Here is a 16,769-nt window from a genome sequence, read left to right as displayed (position 1 = left end):
GCAAATATGGTTTTGAAGAAATAATTAGAGGAATTCATGGAAGATAGGTCTATTAGTAGCCACTAACCACCTCTACATTTAAAGGCAGGAAACCTTTCAATACCAGTGCTAGGAAGCAATTTCAAGGGAAAGCCTCAACCCTCTATGCCCTGTTTACTGGCCTTCCAGGGCAACTGGTTGGTTGTTTTTTGGAAAAGTACACTGGACAAAATGGACCACTGGTCTGATCAGCAGGTCTTTTTAAAAATATTATATGTCTTGACTTCCTGGTCAAAATAGGACAGTCCCTTTGTTTAGCTGGTCCAGCACAAATCTAGATAGTACGTAGCTGTGTATACACACACACCCAGCATAATCTCCTCAGTTACCTTGCTTCCACCCAGAATGCCAATTCCCATCATACTCAGCCAATGAGAAAGGACTACCTGCTGCTGCTGTTGTAGGCAACCATCTGCCCTGGCAAACTCCTGCTTCTGTAACCATGGAAATTGGAACTCCCACAAAACTAGATTGATTCTGTGAGGACTGTTGCTCTAATATAGACAACAAAGATGGGATGGTAACAAAAACTAAGCTGTTGAGGGGAACCAATTACTTCCTTTGGGAAAGACATGGACTGCAGAATGGGGGCTAGAAGGTGAGGCATCTCCAAGTTGCCAATCCTGCCGCTATTCAGCAATTTCAAACCAAGCTAGTACCTTTATACCTCCACTGATATCCCCCAAAAGGGGGTACTAACAAGCACTTTTCCTACCAGTCAGGGCTTTTTGGGTAGAAAAAGTCCAGCATTGACTTACCATTTCACACAGGGCTTTTATAGGAAAAAACCATGAACTCATTGTGGTCACACCCACAATGTCAAGCCAGCCAGAACTGCATTCCTGCTCAAAAAATGCCCTGCTACCATCATTCTAGTGTTCTGTGCACACCGTGAATACCAAACAGCTGATATGCTTGGGGCCCAATCTGCCAGGCCTTTGCAAAGCTAGCACAAATTTTTGACCAGAATCTGATAATTCATACCTCTTCCTGTCCCTGCAGCAATTAAGGAACATTTTAAAATTTCTCTATTTATTTCTGCTTTAAATTTTTCTTTAGAACTGCAAGATGACAACAAATGTCCTTTAGGGCTTTAGTCACAATCTCACTTTATTATGCCAGCTGGTTCTGCATATACATACATTTCTTTGTAAAGATCCTGATCCCTGAATTTTGAGTTCTGTTAAAGTTCATCTCTTCACCATCCTACCGCAGGCTTGGGAAAGTACAGGGAATACAGGCAGCGTCTGGGCCCAGTACCTACCAGGCCCTGTACCTCAAAGAACTGCACTGAAGGACGAATGCCATCACTGGGTATAGTTTTTCCCTTCCCAGTGCTGCAGTGACAGCAGACATCATACCCACCTGGTGGATTTTTCCCTTCTGAAGAACTAACATGACAGAAGTTTGGCCCAGCTAAGGATAGTTTCTCCCCCCCCCCCTTTCTCATCTAAGACAGCAGCGGAGGATGGCAGAAAGAAGACAGCATTTCCTCTGGGTCAATGAACAAGTCACAGCTGATCCAAGAGCACGGGAGTAAGCTGTCATGTCCAGAGAGCAAAACAACATCACACTTCCTCATATCACCACTTTCCTAGTGGATTAAATTTAACATTTTACACTGCAGAACAGACATAGCACGTAAAGCACTGCAAAAAACAGTCTGAGGCACACCAAGAACAGGGGGTTTGTTTTTTTTAAAATGTCTTCGACAACATTCACCAAAATATGGCACAAAAGAACAAAGAGTTAAAGAGTTATGAAAGGCATCAGAGGTTTTGCACGCCAGTGGAAAAGCCAGGCTAGAACCCTTGTCCCTGAAAGACTAGCTTTCTAAGTGTGGGGATTTAAAAAAAATGTACGAGAGTTCAGTTGTATGAGTCCTTGCCTAAAATCTGGCCATTGCAGGATGGAAAATATGCTTATCTCCTCACCTGCTGTCTGGGAATGTGGAGATGACTGCCACAGTTCTGAACCAATGAATTACAGTTATCCATTTATAATGTCAAAAAACAAGACTATGTGCTGAAACCCAAGCCCTGCAAAACAAAACCCTGTGGTACAGATCATGTAGCTGTATGCATGTGCATGCGAGGGTCTCTTTTCACAAGCAGAATTAAAACTCCCAATGCACTTGAAGGTGGTACGTCAGTGTCATAAAAGGGGATTTCTCAGGACAAGTCACTTAATTTCTGGGCATTAAAGATCTCACAACACAGCTTTTTAGCTGGCTATTTCTCCTAGATATCCTGCTGGCCCAATAACCAAATCTAGTCTCCTGGGTCTTCACATCCAGCTACCTGCTTCCCCTTTGTTGAGGGTGAACAAAAGTATTGTGTCCCAATAAAGGATGACAAATTCAGGATCCTACCAGGTTTGGGGAGTTCTGGTGCAGAGCATGATAGTGGCTCAAATGTCAGACAAAGACTAAGGAAACCTGGATTTAATCTCTACCCAGCTCACAGCATAACCTTGGGCCAGGCACTTCTTTTTCCAGCTTAATCTACCCTGACAGGGCTGCTATGGAGATAACAGAGGACAAGAGAAAAACATACACACCGCCCTGCACTTCCTGGAAGAAGGGCAAGATAACAAATATGCCAGACAAACTATTTGCCTATTGTTAATCCTAGCTGCATTAAAGCTGTGGATATTCAGTCAAGGACAACAGACACATTTCATACCTTGGGCTGCAACTTCTGTGCATTTTTTAAACACATCAAAATAGTTGCCAATCACCCTAAAACATCCCAGGAAGCGACATCATATAATAGAGAGACTAGACTGCACTAAGCATTTGCTTGCTTTTTTTTAAGGGAGGGGGGAGGAAGGGAGGGAGGGGGCAGGTTCCTCCCCTATAAAAGACACTTCAGTGCTACACTAAATGAGACTAACATGGACCATACATTTACACAATACAGCCAGTGCTTTCACACCTGAAGGAAATGCATGATCAGGAGTGGACAATGGCCTGCCCTTTTTGTCTCAAGGCCTCATCATAGTCAGGATACAACCATATGCATCTTTACCTGAGAGTAAGCTCCACTGAACACAGTGGACTTAACTGACTACTGTACATCTCACCTTTCTTGAAACTCAAAGATGCTTACTTCCAAGTACATGTGCGTAGGACTATGTCATCAGCCTGCTAAGCTATGGAATTTCACCCACCCAATGTAGCTACCAGTTAATATAGCCAAATTACACAGGACATGGGAGAACTGTGTTTTAATGTAAGAAAGCATACACAGGAGGCCTCAATATAGGTCGCAGGACTGGAAATGGGGATGATGAATTCTTTCCCCAATAGAAATTGTTCTCCACATCTTGTTTTAGCCAGAGTAGGAGGCAAAGACCCATACTGCACCTTTCCTTTTTTGCCCTGTTATGTAGTTTCCATCTGTCAGGTGACTTCTATTGGAAAATGACATGGAGGAGGTTTAAATATCCTCCCTGCTATGTCAGGCTCCAAACTAAATCCATGCCCTCCCACATATACATGAAGGAGCCTTGTACTGAATGAGACCACTGGTCCATCAAGACTGGCACTGGCTCTCCAAGATCTCAAGCTGAGGTTTTTCATACCTATTTGCCTGGAACCTTTTTTGGAGATGCCAGGGATTGAACCTGGGACCTTCTGCTTTCCAAGCAGATGCTCTACCACTAAGCCACCGTCCCTCCCTTCCCCCCCACTTTCTGATGACTCTGAAGTGGGGGGGAGGGCTTCCAAACTGGGGGGCTCCCTTGCCACCACCTGGGGATTTACTGGCCTCTCTTCCCACCTGGGGATTGGCAACCCTACTTGTGAGAGGCCCAGGAACTATCACTAACTCTATCAGAGTGTCTTTGGTATAGGTGGGTTAGGTGAAAGGATCACAGAAAGAAAACTTAACTAAACTATTATGTGGATATCAGAGATAGTTCCCCCACCCAACCCACTGAGAGGGATCTTACCAACTTTTCTATTGGTGAAAAAGGGAAGAAAGTCCCCCTTTTCCCATCCAAAATCACGGGACTTGCCTGGACAAAAGCCACATGAGATGGGAGTTGTATTAAGGAAGAGAATTGGACCAGACTAAGTGAAAAAATCTGACAGGTCCCCATCCTTTTACATAACTAGGCCCTATTTGCCCATCTCAGAATTCCTCTATAGGGCCATCTGCTCCATCCTACAGGTAATTTGCTTTAAATAGTTTAAATGTTTTAAACTAAAATAATCCTTTTTAAAGTTTTCAAAGATAATGTACATGTCAAGAACAAAGGCTAGAAAGTTACTTCAAATCTGAGAAAAGTTTAAAAGATTCTACAAGAGCTTAAAGGCCTTGGGGAAAATGGCAGTGTATGGATATTACTCAATTGCCCAGAAATGAACTGCACAAACACTCTTTGAGCAGGAACCAGGATAAATGTTTGGAAGCTTTACCCAGGACAGAAGCCTAAGGTGTCACTCAATTAATGAGAAAGTTTTATTTTCACACACAGGGAATGGGTAACCACTGCATCTCCAAGTTTTCTCTTGTGGCCAAGCATTTTGGAATTCCACCAGCTAGCAGCTTAGACATAGCAAGAGGAGCTTTATGGCAGAATTCACCCTTTTTTAAAAAAAAGATACATTGCTTTGATAATCCCACAGGAAAGCATCCACCATTGTCTGACTTAATTCAAACACTCCCAGGCTTCGTAGGCTGAGGGAATAGCTGGTGGAATAACCTTTCTGTACTGAGGGATCTTTTGTAATTACTCTTCATAAGACCTTTTGGTGGGAAAGCCGCTACAGACATCACCTCTACCGGCTATGATTCCAGCCTGGCTCTCCTCTCCCCTCACCCAAAAACCCCCAGACCTGTGAAACTGCTACACTGAAATTTGGGAGCAAAATCACATTATCACAAGAGATGGGAAATGTGAAAGTAAATGAGAGAGAGATGAGCAAGCAGCAAAGATTACTCTGAAGCACACCAAACTGGAAAGGCGAGCTTGCTCTCTCCTCAGAGCTGTTCCCAAGGATGAACAGCCACAGCCCACATGTCCTCTTCCAGGCTTATTCCACCTTTCCTGGAACATCCCAGCCACAGCTCATGGCTTTCACCACAGTGCCATACAGCCTGGTCCAGGCTTCACGGACATTCAAGTTGAACGCAGGGCCATGGCATTTTTCCAGCATATACAGCAAGGATTCCCCCACAGCCTGCAAACCAAAACAGGAAAGAGACAAAGTTAAGTGTGCAACAGGCAGAAGTGGGAAGGGAGGGACAGGTGGTCAGCCTTCTGTCAGAGGGTGGGCTTAGTGATTCTAGGGCCCTGGGCAAAAGCCCCCCACCCTGGGGGAGAAAACCTGTGGTAAGTAAGCAGACTATCCCAGATGAATTTTGAGAATGTCAAAACAAAGTATTATTGACTGGTAATTTTCTCTCATACTTGTAATCCACCTTGAGTCCCAGTTAGAAAGGATGACAATAAATGAAAATAATCATTAATAATAATACTATTTCACCACCAGACAAGTCAAAACACTTGTTGGCGACTGCTCATAGGTATACTGCTAAGTATTTAGACATCTGCTGAATTCATTTGTCATTGTCAGGCTTCCCGTGTGAATATCGTCTCTCCCCACATTTTAGCAGCAGCAAACTCTTTGTGGGGTCAACCACTGATCAGACACCTGGGATAAGAAAGAATTCAGTGACACAGAAGAGATGAGGGATAAATAAAGCCAGGCAAGGAATTCCATGGCAGAAGCAAGGCTACTTCTCCAGTCAAACCACCAAAGCAATTGCTTGAGCCGCTACAACAAGGAGGGCACCAACAGCACAGGGCTCAGCTCCTTTCCATTCACCCACAGCACAAAAAGTGCAAGCCAGCATGGGGTTATGTTGAACCAGGTTCAAAACAACCCCACTCTGCCATGAAAGTTCTGTGGGTGACCTTTGGCCAGTCACCCAACCTACCTCACAGAGTTGTTTTTGTAAGAATATAATGGAGAACAATATTGTAAGCTGCTTTGGGTCCCCATGAACTAGGGAGAAAAGCGGAGAGGGGGTGTAAACACCTAAATAACTAGTGTGGCATCTTCTCTTGGACTTGTGCAAGTGGTCTTGCTTCAGGGACTTGGTTTGAATTCAGATGGCAGCAGCACAGAAGAAGCTAATAATGGGTGTATCTTGCTTTGAGCAACGAAATACTTTTACCCTGCCCTGGGCAGGAAATATCCCATAATAAAAGGGCACCTTACCGAAAAAGACTCCACCTTCACGCCAACTGCATGGTGTTTCTTTCCCAAGTTGGCAAGGTACTCCTCCAAACACTGCAAGTTCTCCAAATGTGTCACAGCAGCATCTATTACCAGCATCACCTAGCAAGCAGACAAGAGGAATCTGGTTAACTGTGATTAAACAAGAGCATATTTTCTATGAGCCTTTTGCAAATGTCAAAGTAGGCATGAATATGTTTGTACTTAATATCACCACAAGCCCAAAAACCTTTTAAAAAGCAAGTTTGAGGGAACTGTGCACCTAATGTTTTCCATTTGTCAAATACTGCAATCCTGCTGTTTAGGACCTTTTTATACATTTATGACTTTTCTACACAGAAAGTACTTCTATCTAGTTTGACAACCATATTGCTATTATGTATCAATTACAAACACCTTCGTTTGCTCACCATTTATACTCATTTAATAACTGCAATTGTCATGGCTTTCCAAATGCATGTGCAAATAGATGCAGTTCTAATAAGATGATTTATGCACCCCCATCCACATACGTCCCCAATTATTTCAGAGAGATGTCTTTCTTCATAAGCATACAAAAGATTGCAGTCAAGGGTAATTTTTAAAGAATTATGCATATTTAGTTGGGAACAGCCTATTGTTGGATATATATCATGTTCCTATCTTACACTTCCTTCAAGGTGGTCAAGAACAGTGCACATGGTTTCCCTTCTTCCATTTATGTTCACAACAATCCTGTAAGGTAGGTTACATTGAAAGAACTGAGTGGCTCAAGGTCACCCAGTGAGTTTCATAGCTAAGACAGGATTTGAACTTTGGTTTTCCAAACACTAGTTTGACATTCTAACCACTATAGCACTTTGGGGTTCTCTTTAGACGGAACAGCTATAACTGGAGCTTCTATGTCCATAGTTAGCATACTTCTGATTACATACATGCAAGAATTTCCATCCTTAGGTACAATAGCCCATTGGACAAAAGTGGTCTTAGAACAGTAGTGCAACTGGTCAGACCATACAGAGGCCAGCAAGGCACAATTACAGACCTCACTGAATTATTCTGTTCCTCATTATTGTAGATTTTGTTGCAATTTTTCTATGAACTCAAACTTTGGTTAGAGTCCTTAAGAAATAACATTTAAAAAAATCAGGGTGGTAAGATTTTAGTCTAGGCTGTATTTATGTACTATATTTTTATTCCACTCTTCCTCCAAGGAGCAGCACACATTCAATCCTTTTGGCAATCTTGTGAAATCGGTTAGGCTGAATGGCAGTGAAGACCCAATGTCACCTAAGTGAACTTCATGATGCAGAGAGGATTTTAAACAAAGTTTAACCAGGACTGGTTTGAAATGCTAACCATTACACTACACTAAGATTTTTTAACTACCTTCACCCATTGGAGCTGTGTGAACTGGATTTACAGAAAAGATTCCGTTGAATACTCAATTTAATAATGATATCCTACATAAAAGTGCTTTTGGGTTATATTAGAAAATGATTTGTTTGCTCACTTTTAGGCAGACAACTTCCCATCCTGGCCTGGGAGAATAAGTAGCTGGAGCAAAAAGGGAGGGGGGAACTGACATCACGGTTTCACCTGATGTCATTTCCAGGTGAGTACCTGGAAGTGATATTGTGATGTTTTTCTTAAAAAAAACATTTTATCAGAAAATGTCTTCCACTTTGCATTGGGGTGATCTGTAGTATAATTCACACCAGAAACTAGATGAGTCACTTTGCATTTCTCACCTTCCGAACGTGTTCCAGGAACTCAGGTGATGAGAGGCACTCCTCAGGGGTAGAGAACTTTTTGCAGTTGTACTGGAAAAGGGGCAAGAGATCAGGATCCAAATCAAAAAGCCTGAAACAGAAAATAAAGCATCCAATGCCAAGACTTCATCAGCATATTAATTTATTATTTCATTTCACTTTAATAACTGCTCTCTTCCCTCTCATAGGCCATTGTAGTGTTTCATAGTCTGGTTTTACCAACAGGTCCCAAGAAAGCCAGACACAGAGAGAGAGAGAGACTGAGCCATGCCGGGGGCAATGGGAAAGGATAGGAAAGGATAAATACAGTTCAGCATTTATCTTCCTTCATGTCAAGCCTGCCTCTGGGAAGACAAAGTAGGAAGAGAGGATATATTTCGGCCTGACCCTTCACAACTGGTTTGCCTCTCAGGGGCCTAGCAGATGGAGATTAAGCTCTGCCATGACCCTGTTTTGGTGCCCAGATAGTAAGCTTGCCTCCTCCATCTCTTTTTCATGCTGGACTTCTGATGTACACATAAACAGCAGGAGACAAGTGGACCACTTCACTGGAAGTCATGTGACCTGAAAATGGCAGCCAATAAGTGACTTCCACATACAGAATCATGGATAGATTAGGGGAGCATTGTAGAAGGCATCTTCCCCTGCTGCTTAATAAATAAATCCAACATACCACAATTAAAAATCTCCACTGTGATATACAGCAAAATACAATTTAAAACACACAATAAAATAAGTTAATTCCCTTCATGCCAGCTATTCCCTCCCCGCTTGCACAATAATATTCTTCTTGCTACAATTCCTTTTCTGTTTCTCTAGCAGATCCTGTCCTGGTGTGATCCTCTCCCACTGATCCCAAATATAGTAAGAAACAAAAGTATACCTCACTAGGTTCCAAAACAACTTGGGCTGATTTGGCATTCTGGGTTAAGGAGAGACCTAGGTTACTCCTTGGCAGGGCCTTTTTTGAGCAGGAACACAGTTCCGGCTGGCTTGGCATCAGGGGGTGCGGCCTAATATGCAAATGAATTCCTGCTGCACTTTTTCTACAAAAAAGTCCTGCTCCTCAGCCGAACTTGTGATACCCCTCCCCTTTGCGAAACTGATTCTTGAGATGACTCAGAATAGCACATCTAACCTAAGCACTGGTTCCAACAAAGGCTCTCTGGCCAAACTTTCCTAACATCCATTTATCTCTCACTGATACCACAATTGCTATGGGTCATCTGTAAGAGAATGTGGTGGACCAGTATTTATGTTATAGATTTAGGATATTGCCTGCAGAGTCCTGCTGAAGGTGCCTTACAATTAAAACAACATTATAGAAACAAAGTTCTCATAATCAAAGGATTAAGACTCTGGAAAGGTAAACAAGAAAGATTTTCAAAGGAGACTAGAAGACTGCTCAATTGTGTTTTCAGCTTTTTGAAGGAAAGTTTGATGACTACACATTTCCTCTACTCCCTTACAAAAGCTAAACTTTCCTCCTTTCCTTCACAAACTACAGCATTTCTTACTCAACATCCTCAGCTCTTTTCCTAGACCTAATTAGTTAAGCTGCTCTTTTTTAAACTCCCCCCAGGAAAATAAATATTTCCCCTAAACCATTCCAAACCCAGGACAGTGTGGCTGCCTTTAAAAGACTGTCACCCTCAAGCTGCTTTGACCTAAATAATCCCTTCCTGACTCTTTGACATAGCTTTTCTTTGCATCTATATATTACATTCAGCTCTCATCATTAAGGGTGCAGTATTAATATACCAGTCTGAAATCAGTTCATGGTGAACATGGGCAATCCCACTGACATACTTGCAGATGCATAAAGAGAAAAAAGCACTGAAGTCTAAAAGAATCATGTGGCTCAAGCAATTTCGCTATCATGCTTAATTGGGCTAATGCAACAAATCCACTTGCCAATTAGCTTCCTAAACAGCAGCGTAAAAAGGAAACAGCTTCATAAGAAATTGCCTTGCTAGGTCAAGCTAAGGATCCATCTAGTCCCTGGTGGAGACAAAATATATTTGTTCACAGAGTCTGGTATTAATAGCAGGTTGGATGCTGTGCAAAATCTCTGTGGATAGAAAGGATTTTCCAAAACTACCAGTCTCCTCCTCTGAAGCTGCTGCCCAAAATGGTGCTGGGTGGGGGGGTAGAGGAATCTCCCAAGAACAGTATGAGGGAAAGTTGGATGTCTGCTATGGGGACAGGGGATTGAGGAAAATAATTCCTCCTTCTGTCAGCAGAGATTTCTACTGGATCCAGACCAATAATTCATAATACTTTCCCTCCATGGAAGTCTGCTTCTCCTGCCCACTGCTTGCTGTCCTTTAACCACAGAAAGGATTTAACCCTTAATCCTATGATAGCTATGATTCCTTACACTGTGGACTCTGCCAAGAGCTTTCTTTAAAAATAAACAAAATCCATGCCTTACAATGTCCACCCAGTCCCCTGTATCTACTAGTTTGTTGACACACTCAGAACATTTCAAAAGGTTAGTGAACAACAGCTCTCCATGCCAATGCCTCCTCTGCAAGTCTTGTTTCTCCAGATATTTAAAATGTATGCCATTAATAATGTCCTACACCAATTTTTTTTGTAAAAGACATTATCCTTTGAAAGATCCTTAATTTCAAAGGCCCTCTCCTGGATCATTCTTTTTAAAATTGGTGCTGAAAAGGAGTTTATTCCAAGTTACAATTTGGTATTATTCAAATGAAAATAAACAAAAGTACATAAAAGCAACAGAAAGTTACATAATTTAGTTGACTGTTGGTCAATTTGAGTTCCAACCCCAGTGACTTGTCGGTTTCTAGGTCTCTCAAAGTTCTGAAACTTTGGCCAGTCTTAAAAACTTTTAACCATTCTCATTGGTCATTTTTTTATTCTTCTCGAAAGAATCAATGTTACTTTTTGCAGCCCCAATAAACAAAATAGTGTGTTAGAGATAGAGTACAAAAAGCTGCCTTACATTCACATAGCCTACAATCTGATCCTTTTAATTGGAGATTCCGAAGATTGAACCTGGAACTTTCTGCCTGCAAGGCAGATGCTCTACTGGGGAGCCACAGCCATTCACTGTGCATATAAACATGAGAGAGATATAATGGAGCAGTACAAATATACTCTCTTCCCTATTGTGCATCACCCACTTTGCGTTACAGTTTAACCCTTCTTCTTCAACTGATTACAGAAGACTTGGGAGTCAACAGTGTTGGACTTGCTTCATGGAAACTTGATGAGTCCTGAACTGAAAACAACATGAGTCCATGAGAACAGGTGGGATGTTACTCAAGAAGCAGATTAAACAGTCCTACTCCCCCAGTATACTAACCTGGAAAACTGCCTCACAATCCACACCAAGCAAGAGATTCTTCTCTGCCTCAGTACTCCTATCTATGTAAGGGGAATTGGAGTAAAGATGGATTAAAGGGCAGAAACTCATGCCTGCTCATTTAAAAATCCTGTTTAAAAGGGGGCTGTTTTAATCACCACTTCCAAAGAGGCCTTGGAGGCCCTCTTCTCCTCAGCATAGGAGTTAATGGAATGTGTCAGGCCATTCTGCTGTTCTCTCGCATGCACCATTTCCTTTGCCCTGCAACTGATCCCGGAATTAATTGAGCCTCTCCCCAAGGGCCTGGCCTGGGCTTGGCTCTGGAGACTGCCATGTCACAAGCAATTAGGGAGCTGCTCCGATACACTTTGCAGATTCGAAGAGCACATGCCAGAGAGGAGTGCCCTGCTGCTCCCTAAGTGAGAAGGAACTCTGGCTCTGCAACAGGGGGGGGGGAGAGGGAAGGGTAAAGGGCCACCCAGATGGCTCCCCTCATTGCTGGGGCTTTTTGGCCAGCTTTTCACTTCAATCTGCAAAACAAGGCTTCATTGGAGATGCTCTGCAAGTCTCCCTCTCCAATTCCATGCACATTTACTTAGAAGTGCTGAGATTGGTGGGACTCACTCTTGAGTAGATGTGTAGACATATGGCTACAGCCACACCACCTTATACTTTATCCATTTCTCAGCTTCACTCAGTGCTTGAATTTCTGAAAATGAAAAGGTTTTACTGGGGCTCAAGCCTGCATAGAAGACATCTACTTTGTCCCACTGGCCTCCAATCTGAATGGGCTGATTGTGATTATTTAGTGGTGATGGAAAGGCATTCTGCACATAGTCAATGTTGCATTCCTGCTACTTCATGGTGCAATAGCTGGTAAGCACAAAGTCCTCACCACTCATGGCTCAAAGCCCAAAGAGCACATGAAAACAGTGAAGAGCCATTCCTAACCTCTGGGTGAAGGACAACAGCTTTGGGGATAGAAAGGTATGAGACTTCCAAGCAGTCTCTTCTTGCGTCCAGATACCTATTTTAGGAGCTAGGATTATGGTTCAGTGGTAGAGTACCTGCTTTGCATGCCAGAGGTCCCAGGTTCAGTTCCCAGCATCCCTGGTTAAACAGGATCCAGTAATAGATGACATGAAAGACCTCTTCATCCAGAGAGTATCTGACCTTGATAGACCAATGGTCTGCTAAAGCAGCTTTCATGTGCTAAACACTCCAAGTCATTTTGCATGCTGCACTTTTCCAACACAAAACCCACAAATGTTGGAAGAACCATGAGTGTTACTTAGTACACATAAGCATCAAATAGGATTATGTTTTGACTCATGCACACATGCTGGGAAGACACAATCAGCTGGGGCTCCCCAGCATGCGCATGTAATACAAGAGCATTACCCCAGATGAGGTTCTGCAAGCAGGATGTATGCTTTATTTCCACTATTTTCCAGCCAAGTGCTCTTTGTGTAGGAAAAGCATTAGGCGTAGGAAGCAAACAAATCAGCTCTCTAATATAACCTTCCACCAGGCAACATGCGCCATACTTCCTTCCCTATTTTATCTGCACACCAACTTCAAGGAAGTTCTTCACAACCTCAGAATCCCAGTTGTTAGATTCTGGTGTGTGGAGCATCAAGATCATGACCAATGAGAAACTTTCTCATTGGAGTTCTGCAAGCTGCAATTCAGGTGGATAGCTGCGCCTTAAGTTGCCAGCCAATGACACATCCATCCCCTTGTGTTTAAGGGATGTCCTCATCTCAGAAGACGCCTTCTTTTTAGACTCATTCCAGAAAGGTAGCCCAGGTTAGTCTGTTGCAACCATAACTGCACAACAGACACTTCAAACACGATGCCGCAATAACTGCCCTTGGTACCACAATCTCGGCTGCAAGAGGCTAACACGATGCTGCTTCTTTGGAACTGGTCTAAAGAAGGTATCTTGGGCTCAAAAACTTAAGCCGCGATAAATTCGCTGATTAGTCCTTAAGACGCAACAAGCCTCTGTCCTTTCATCGCAGGCCCCGACGGAGCTCCACCAGGAGGCGAGGCGGTCAACCCACCCGCCCCGGGTCCTCCGGGCTTTGGCTCGGGCCACGTGCTCGGTGCTCCAAGCGGCGGCCTCCTTTCCAACCAGGCGCGCCGCCCTCCTCCTCCTCCGGCGCCTGACTTACCTGGTAAACAGGACGATGCCGTGCTCCAAAGGGCTGGCGCTCACTTTCTGCCAGCTCTTGCGAATCAGGTCTTGCTCGGGGCTGGAAAGTCCGGCGCTCTCCATGGCGGCAGGAGAGAGGAGGTGGAGCAGCGCCCGCCGCTCGGCTTCCTCGCGGAGTACCAGCCAGCCCCGACTTGCGCTGAGAAGAAGTAACAGGTGGCCCCGATCCCGGGGCGAGTCGAGCTGCCCCCGGGATAAAGGGGGGAGGGGGGCGAGAGAAACACCAGCAGCAGCAGCGGGTGGGCGAGGCGAGGCGAGGAGGCGCTTCGGGTCCCCCTGGCTGGATCCTGCGCTCGGGACCGGGCTGCACTCACATCTCGGGCAGCAACGCTGCGCTCAGCGGCCCCTCCGAGCTCTTGGCTTGGTTTTAGGGCGCCGCTCCGTGGGGGTTAGAAGGTGGGGCGCCCGCCTCCCCAAAAGCCAGAGCAGCGCTCAGCGCGGAAGGAGCCATAGCGGCCCTCGGGGACCCCTCTCGGCTCGCTCACTTTCTGCCTCCCGGGTCTGCTCTCCTCTCACCAAGCGCAAAGGGATCTGAGCGGCGGCACCTTCCCAGCTTCCAATGGCAGGAACATTTTCCCGGGAGCTCTTAAAGCAACAGCGCCCTCTTTCCCACTAGCCCTTGGAATCCGCGTAAAGAGGCGTCTCGACGCCACCCGGGCTTTGCCCTCAGGTTGCCTTATGAGCGATGCGAAACAAGCAGGTGAAGCTTTCCTTAGCTCTCCTTGGAAAAAATCCCGCTGTATGTTTCCCTTCCCCTAAGCACCAACAGAAATGACGCCATGGTTAAAGACAGAGGAGCCCTCCAAGAAAAAAAAGTTGGCAGCTTAAAACAGAACAAGTTATCTTAAGAGGAAGAAAAAGCTGTAACTCACGAAAGCTCCTACCCTGCCACAAATTTTGTTAGTCTCTAAGTTGCTGCTGGACCCTTGGCTCTTCTCTTCTGCTCCAGCCAGGCTAATACCGCTACCCATCTTGATCTTTTCCCTTCTAGAATAAGATCTCAAAATATTACACAGCTGTATTTCCTTTAGAATATCTGAACAGATAGAAATCTTACATTGGTCCTTTTTAAGTCAAGATTTGTCACCACACTTTGAGCGCTGACATACACAATGCTGAACTTCTCTCCAAAAGCCTCATAATTTATGCAGAACAAGTGATTTCCAAGATGGAGCCCACTAATGGGTGCCCTGGTGTCCACTTGCTTCTTCAGCAAAGCATCCTCCAAAATGAAGAGATGGCCTTGCCTTTCCTCTACCTCACTGGAACAGGACTGTCTTCAGAAGAACCCAGGAGCCATCATCTTGTTTCTGCAGGGAGCATCCATTCAAAAACAGCTGCAGCCCCCCCCCCCCATGCAATTGGCCCCACCACCCTAGGGCTGCCCTTTTCTGATTACCTCTCCAGGCAGCAGCTATACTGCAGTAGTGCCCAATCTCTGTTCTTAAAAATGCAAATACAATCACAGGCTCACCAAAATTAGGGATCCATTCACAGAACTGAATTCTGCTATCAAATGCAGATTCTTAATCCCTGATCTTTATGTCAACATTTATTTTGTTGAAAACATATCTATGCCACCTTTCCACCCAATCATGATCCAGAAGGTGGCAAACATAACACATTAAAACAATTACAAATACAGTTAAAATTATAAAATTCAATTAAAAACTGTGATTCCACCCCTCTTACTCCTACATGGGGCTGCTTTGAACTGAAACTGTGAATTTGCAGAACAAAGTTAGAGACCAGTGGCACCTTTAAGACCAACAAAGTTTAATGCTGAGTATAAATGTTCATGCGCAGGCACACTAATTCAGATACACTGAGACAGAAGTCACCAACCTTTACATATAGGTAGAGGGTAAGAAGGTTGTTGCCAGAAAGGGCCAATTTTGAGTCAAAACGCATAAGTAACTGAGCAGTAAATATAGCTAATATTAGATTAAGCAAATTGTTAAAACCCATGAATAGCAGCACATTAGCATACAGCATAATAAAAGTATTTACAAATGTGAGAACTGAATGACATTAGCATGTATAGTAAGATAAGAAATCAATATCTCTGTTAAGCCCTGGTGGTTCCATTGTCCTGCATATTGTAATATCTTGTAACTCAGCAATCTCCCGTTCTAGTCTGTTTCTGACATTCCTTTGCAATAAAACAGCTACTCTGAGGTCCCCCATTGTATGTTCTGAGATGTTAAATTGTTCTCCTAGAGGTTTCTCAGTCTTGTGATCCCTGATGTCAGATTTATGTCCATGTATCCTTTGTCATGGCGTTTGATCTGTTTGCCCTATGTAGAGAACTGAAGGATATTGCTGGCATTTAATATCATATACAGCATTACAAGGTGAGCTGAGATGGTACAGCTAATGCCTTTAGGTCCAGTGATGGTGTTGTCTGGGTGTATGTGGCAGCAAAGTTGGCATCTGGTTTTTTTGCAATCTCTGGTACCAGTATCCATGTTCAAATTAGGTGTTGTATTATTATGGGTGAGGAGTTTTTTAAGATTGGGGAGCTGTCTGTAGACAATAAAAGGCTTGCCCCCCACCCCCGTCAGTACTCGTGAGAGAGAATTGTAATTTTACAGTCGAAGTTGTAAGTCACTAATGATGCATTGAGTCGAAAGCTATATATGACCATTAATGGTGTTCTATTATTGTCCCTTTGGGGCCTGACTTACAGCATGCTTCCTCTGAGTACCATTTGTTTATTTGTTTCTTGACTTAATCAGGAGGATAATTTAGTTCCAAAAAAGTTTGTTGTAGATCCCTTAGGTGAGAGCCTGGCTGTGTACAATGGATTGTTTGTTATGTTTAGGATGGTAACTGGAGGCACATATATATGTTTGTCAGTCAGTAGGTTTCTGATATAAAGTGGTATCTATGTGTCCACTGTGTATTTCTTGCATAGATTGGTTCATTGTTAAGTTGACGCTGGGGTGAAAGTCATTGAATGTCTGGTGGAATATGTCCAGGGCTTCTTTACCATGTGTCCAGACAAGAAAGATGTCATCAGTGTATCATAGGTATAAGAGAGGTGTGAGTGGGTAGGAGTTTAGGAAGTGTTGCTCCAAGTTGGCCCTAAAGATGTCAGCATACTGTGTGGCCATGCAAGTGCCCATTGCTATAGCATTGATCGGAAGGAACAAGTTGCCAGATTTGTAGTGGTGA

The 16,769-nt window shown here is 43.8% G+C and overlaps 1 protein-coding gene across 1 annotated transcript; it reads right to left on the bottom strand.

Moving 5' to 3' along the window:
• Positions 1–1,131: 1,131 nt before the first annotated feature.
• On the bottom strand, positions 1,132–14,142 carry NGB (neuroglobin). The gene is made up of 4 exons (XM_060262836.1): positions 13,552–14,142; positions 8,020–8,131; positions 6,272–6,391; positions 1,132–5,227 (listed from the first exon to the last, which is right to left on the bottom strand). The coding sequence occupies exons 1-4, from the start codon at positions 13,653–13,655 to the stop codon at positions 5,081–5,083; spliced, it is 483 nt and encodes a 160-aa protein (XP_060118819.1). The 5' UTR covers positions 13,656–14,142; the 3' UTR covers positions 1,132–5,080.
• Between the last annotated feature and the right edge of the window lie 2,627 nt (positions 14,143–16,769).

The sequence above is a fragment of the Heteronotia binoei genome, chromosome 21, assembly GCF_032191835.1.
Source record: "Heteronotia binoei isolate CCM8104 ecotype False Entrance Well chromosome 21, APGP_CSIRO_Hbin_v1, whole genome shotgun sequence".
Lineage (NCBI taxonomy): Eukaryota > Metazoa > Chordata > Lepidosauria > Squamata > Gekkonidae > Heteronotia > Heteronotia binoei.
The sequence above is the reverse complement of the archived record's forward strand: the minus strand, read 5'-3'. Positions and strand labels throughout refer to the sequence as shown.

What these genes read in the sequence shown, in the direction of transcription:
- NGB (XM_060262836.1), bottom strand. Translation starts at nt 13,655, where the DNA reads ATGGAGAGCGCCGGACTTTCCAGCCCCGAGCAAGACCTGATTCGCAAG. An exon ending in TCCTGGAACACGTTCGGAAG is followed by an intron (nt 6,392 to 8,019) that starts GTGAGAAATGCA and finishes TCTGCTTGCTAG; the next exon opens with GTGATGCTGGTAATAGATGC. An exon ending in TGAAGGTGGAGTCTTTTTCG is followed by an intron (nt 5,228 to 6,271) that starts GTAAGGTGCCCT and finishes TTTGGTTTGCAG; the next exon opens with GCTGTGGGGGAATCCTTGCT.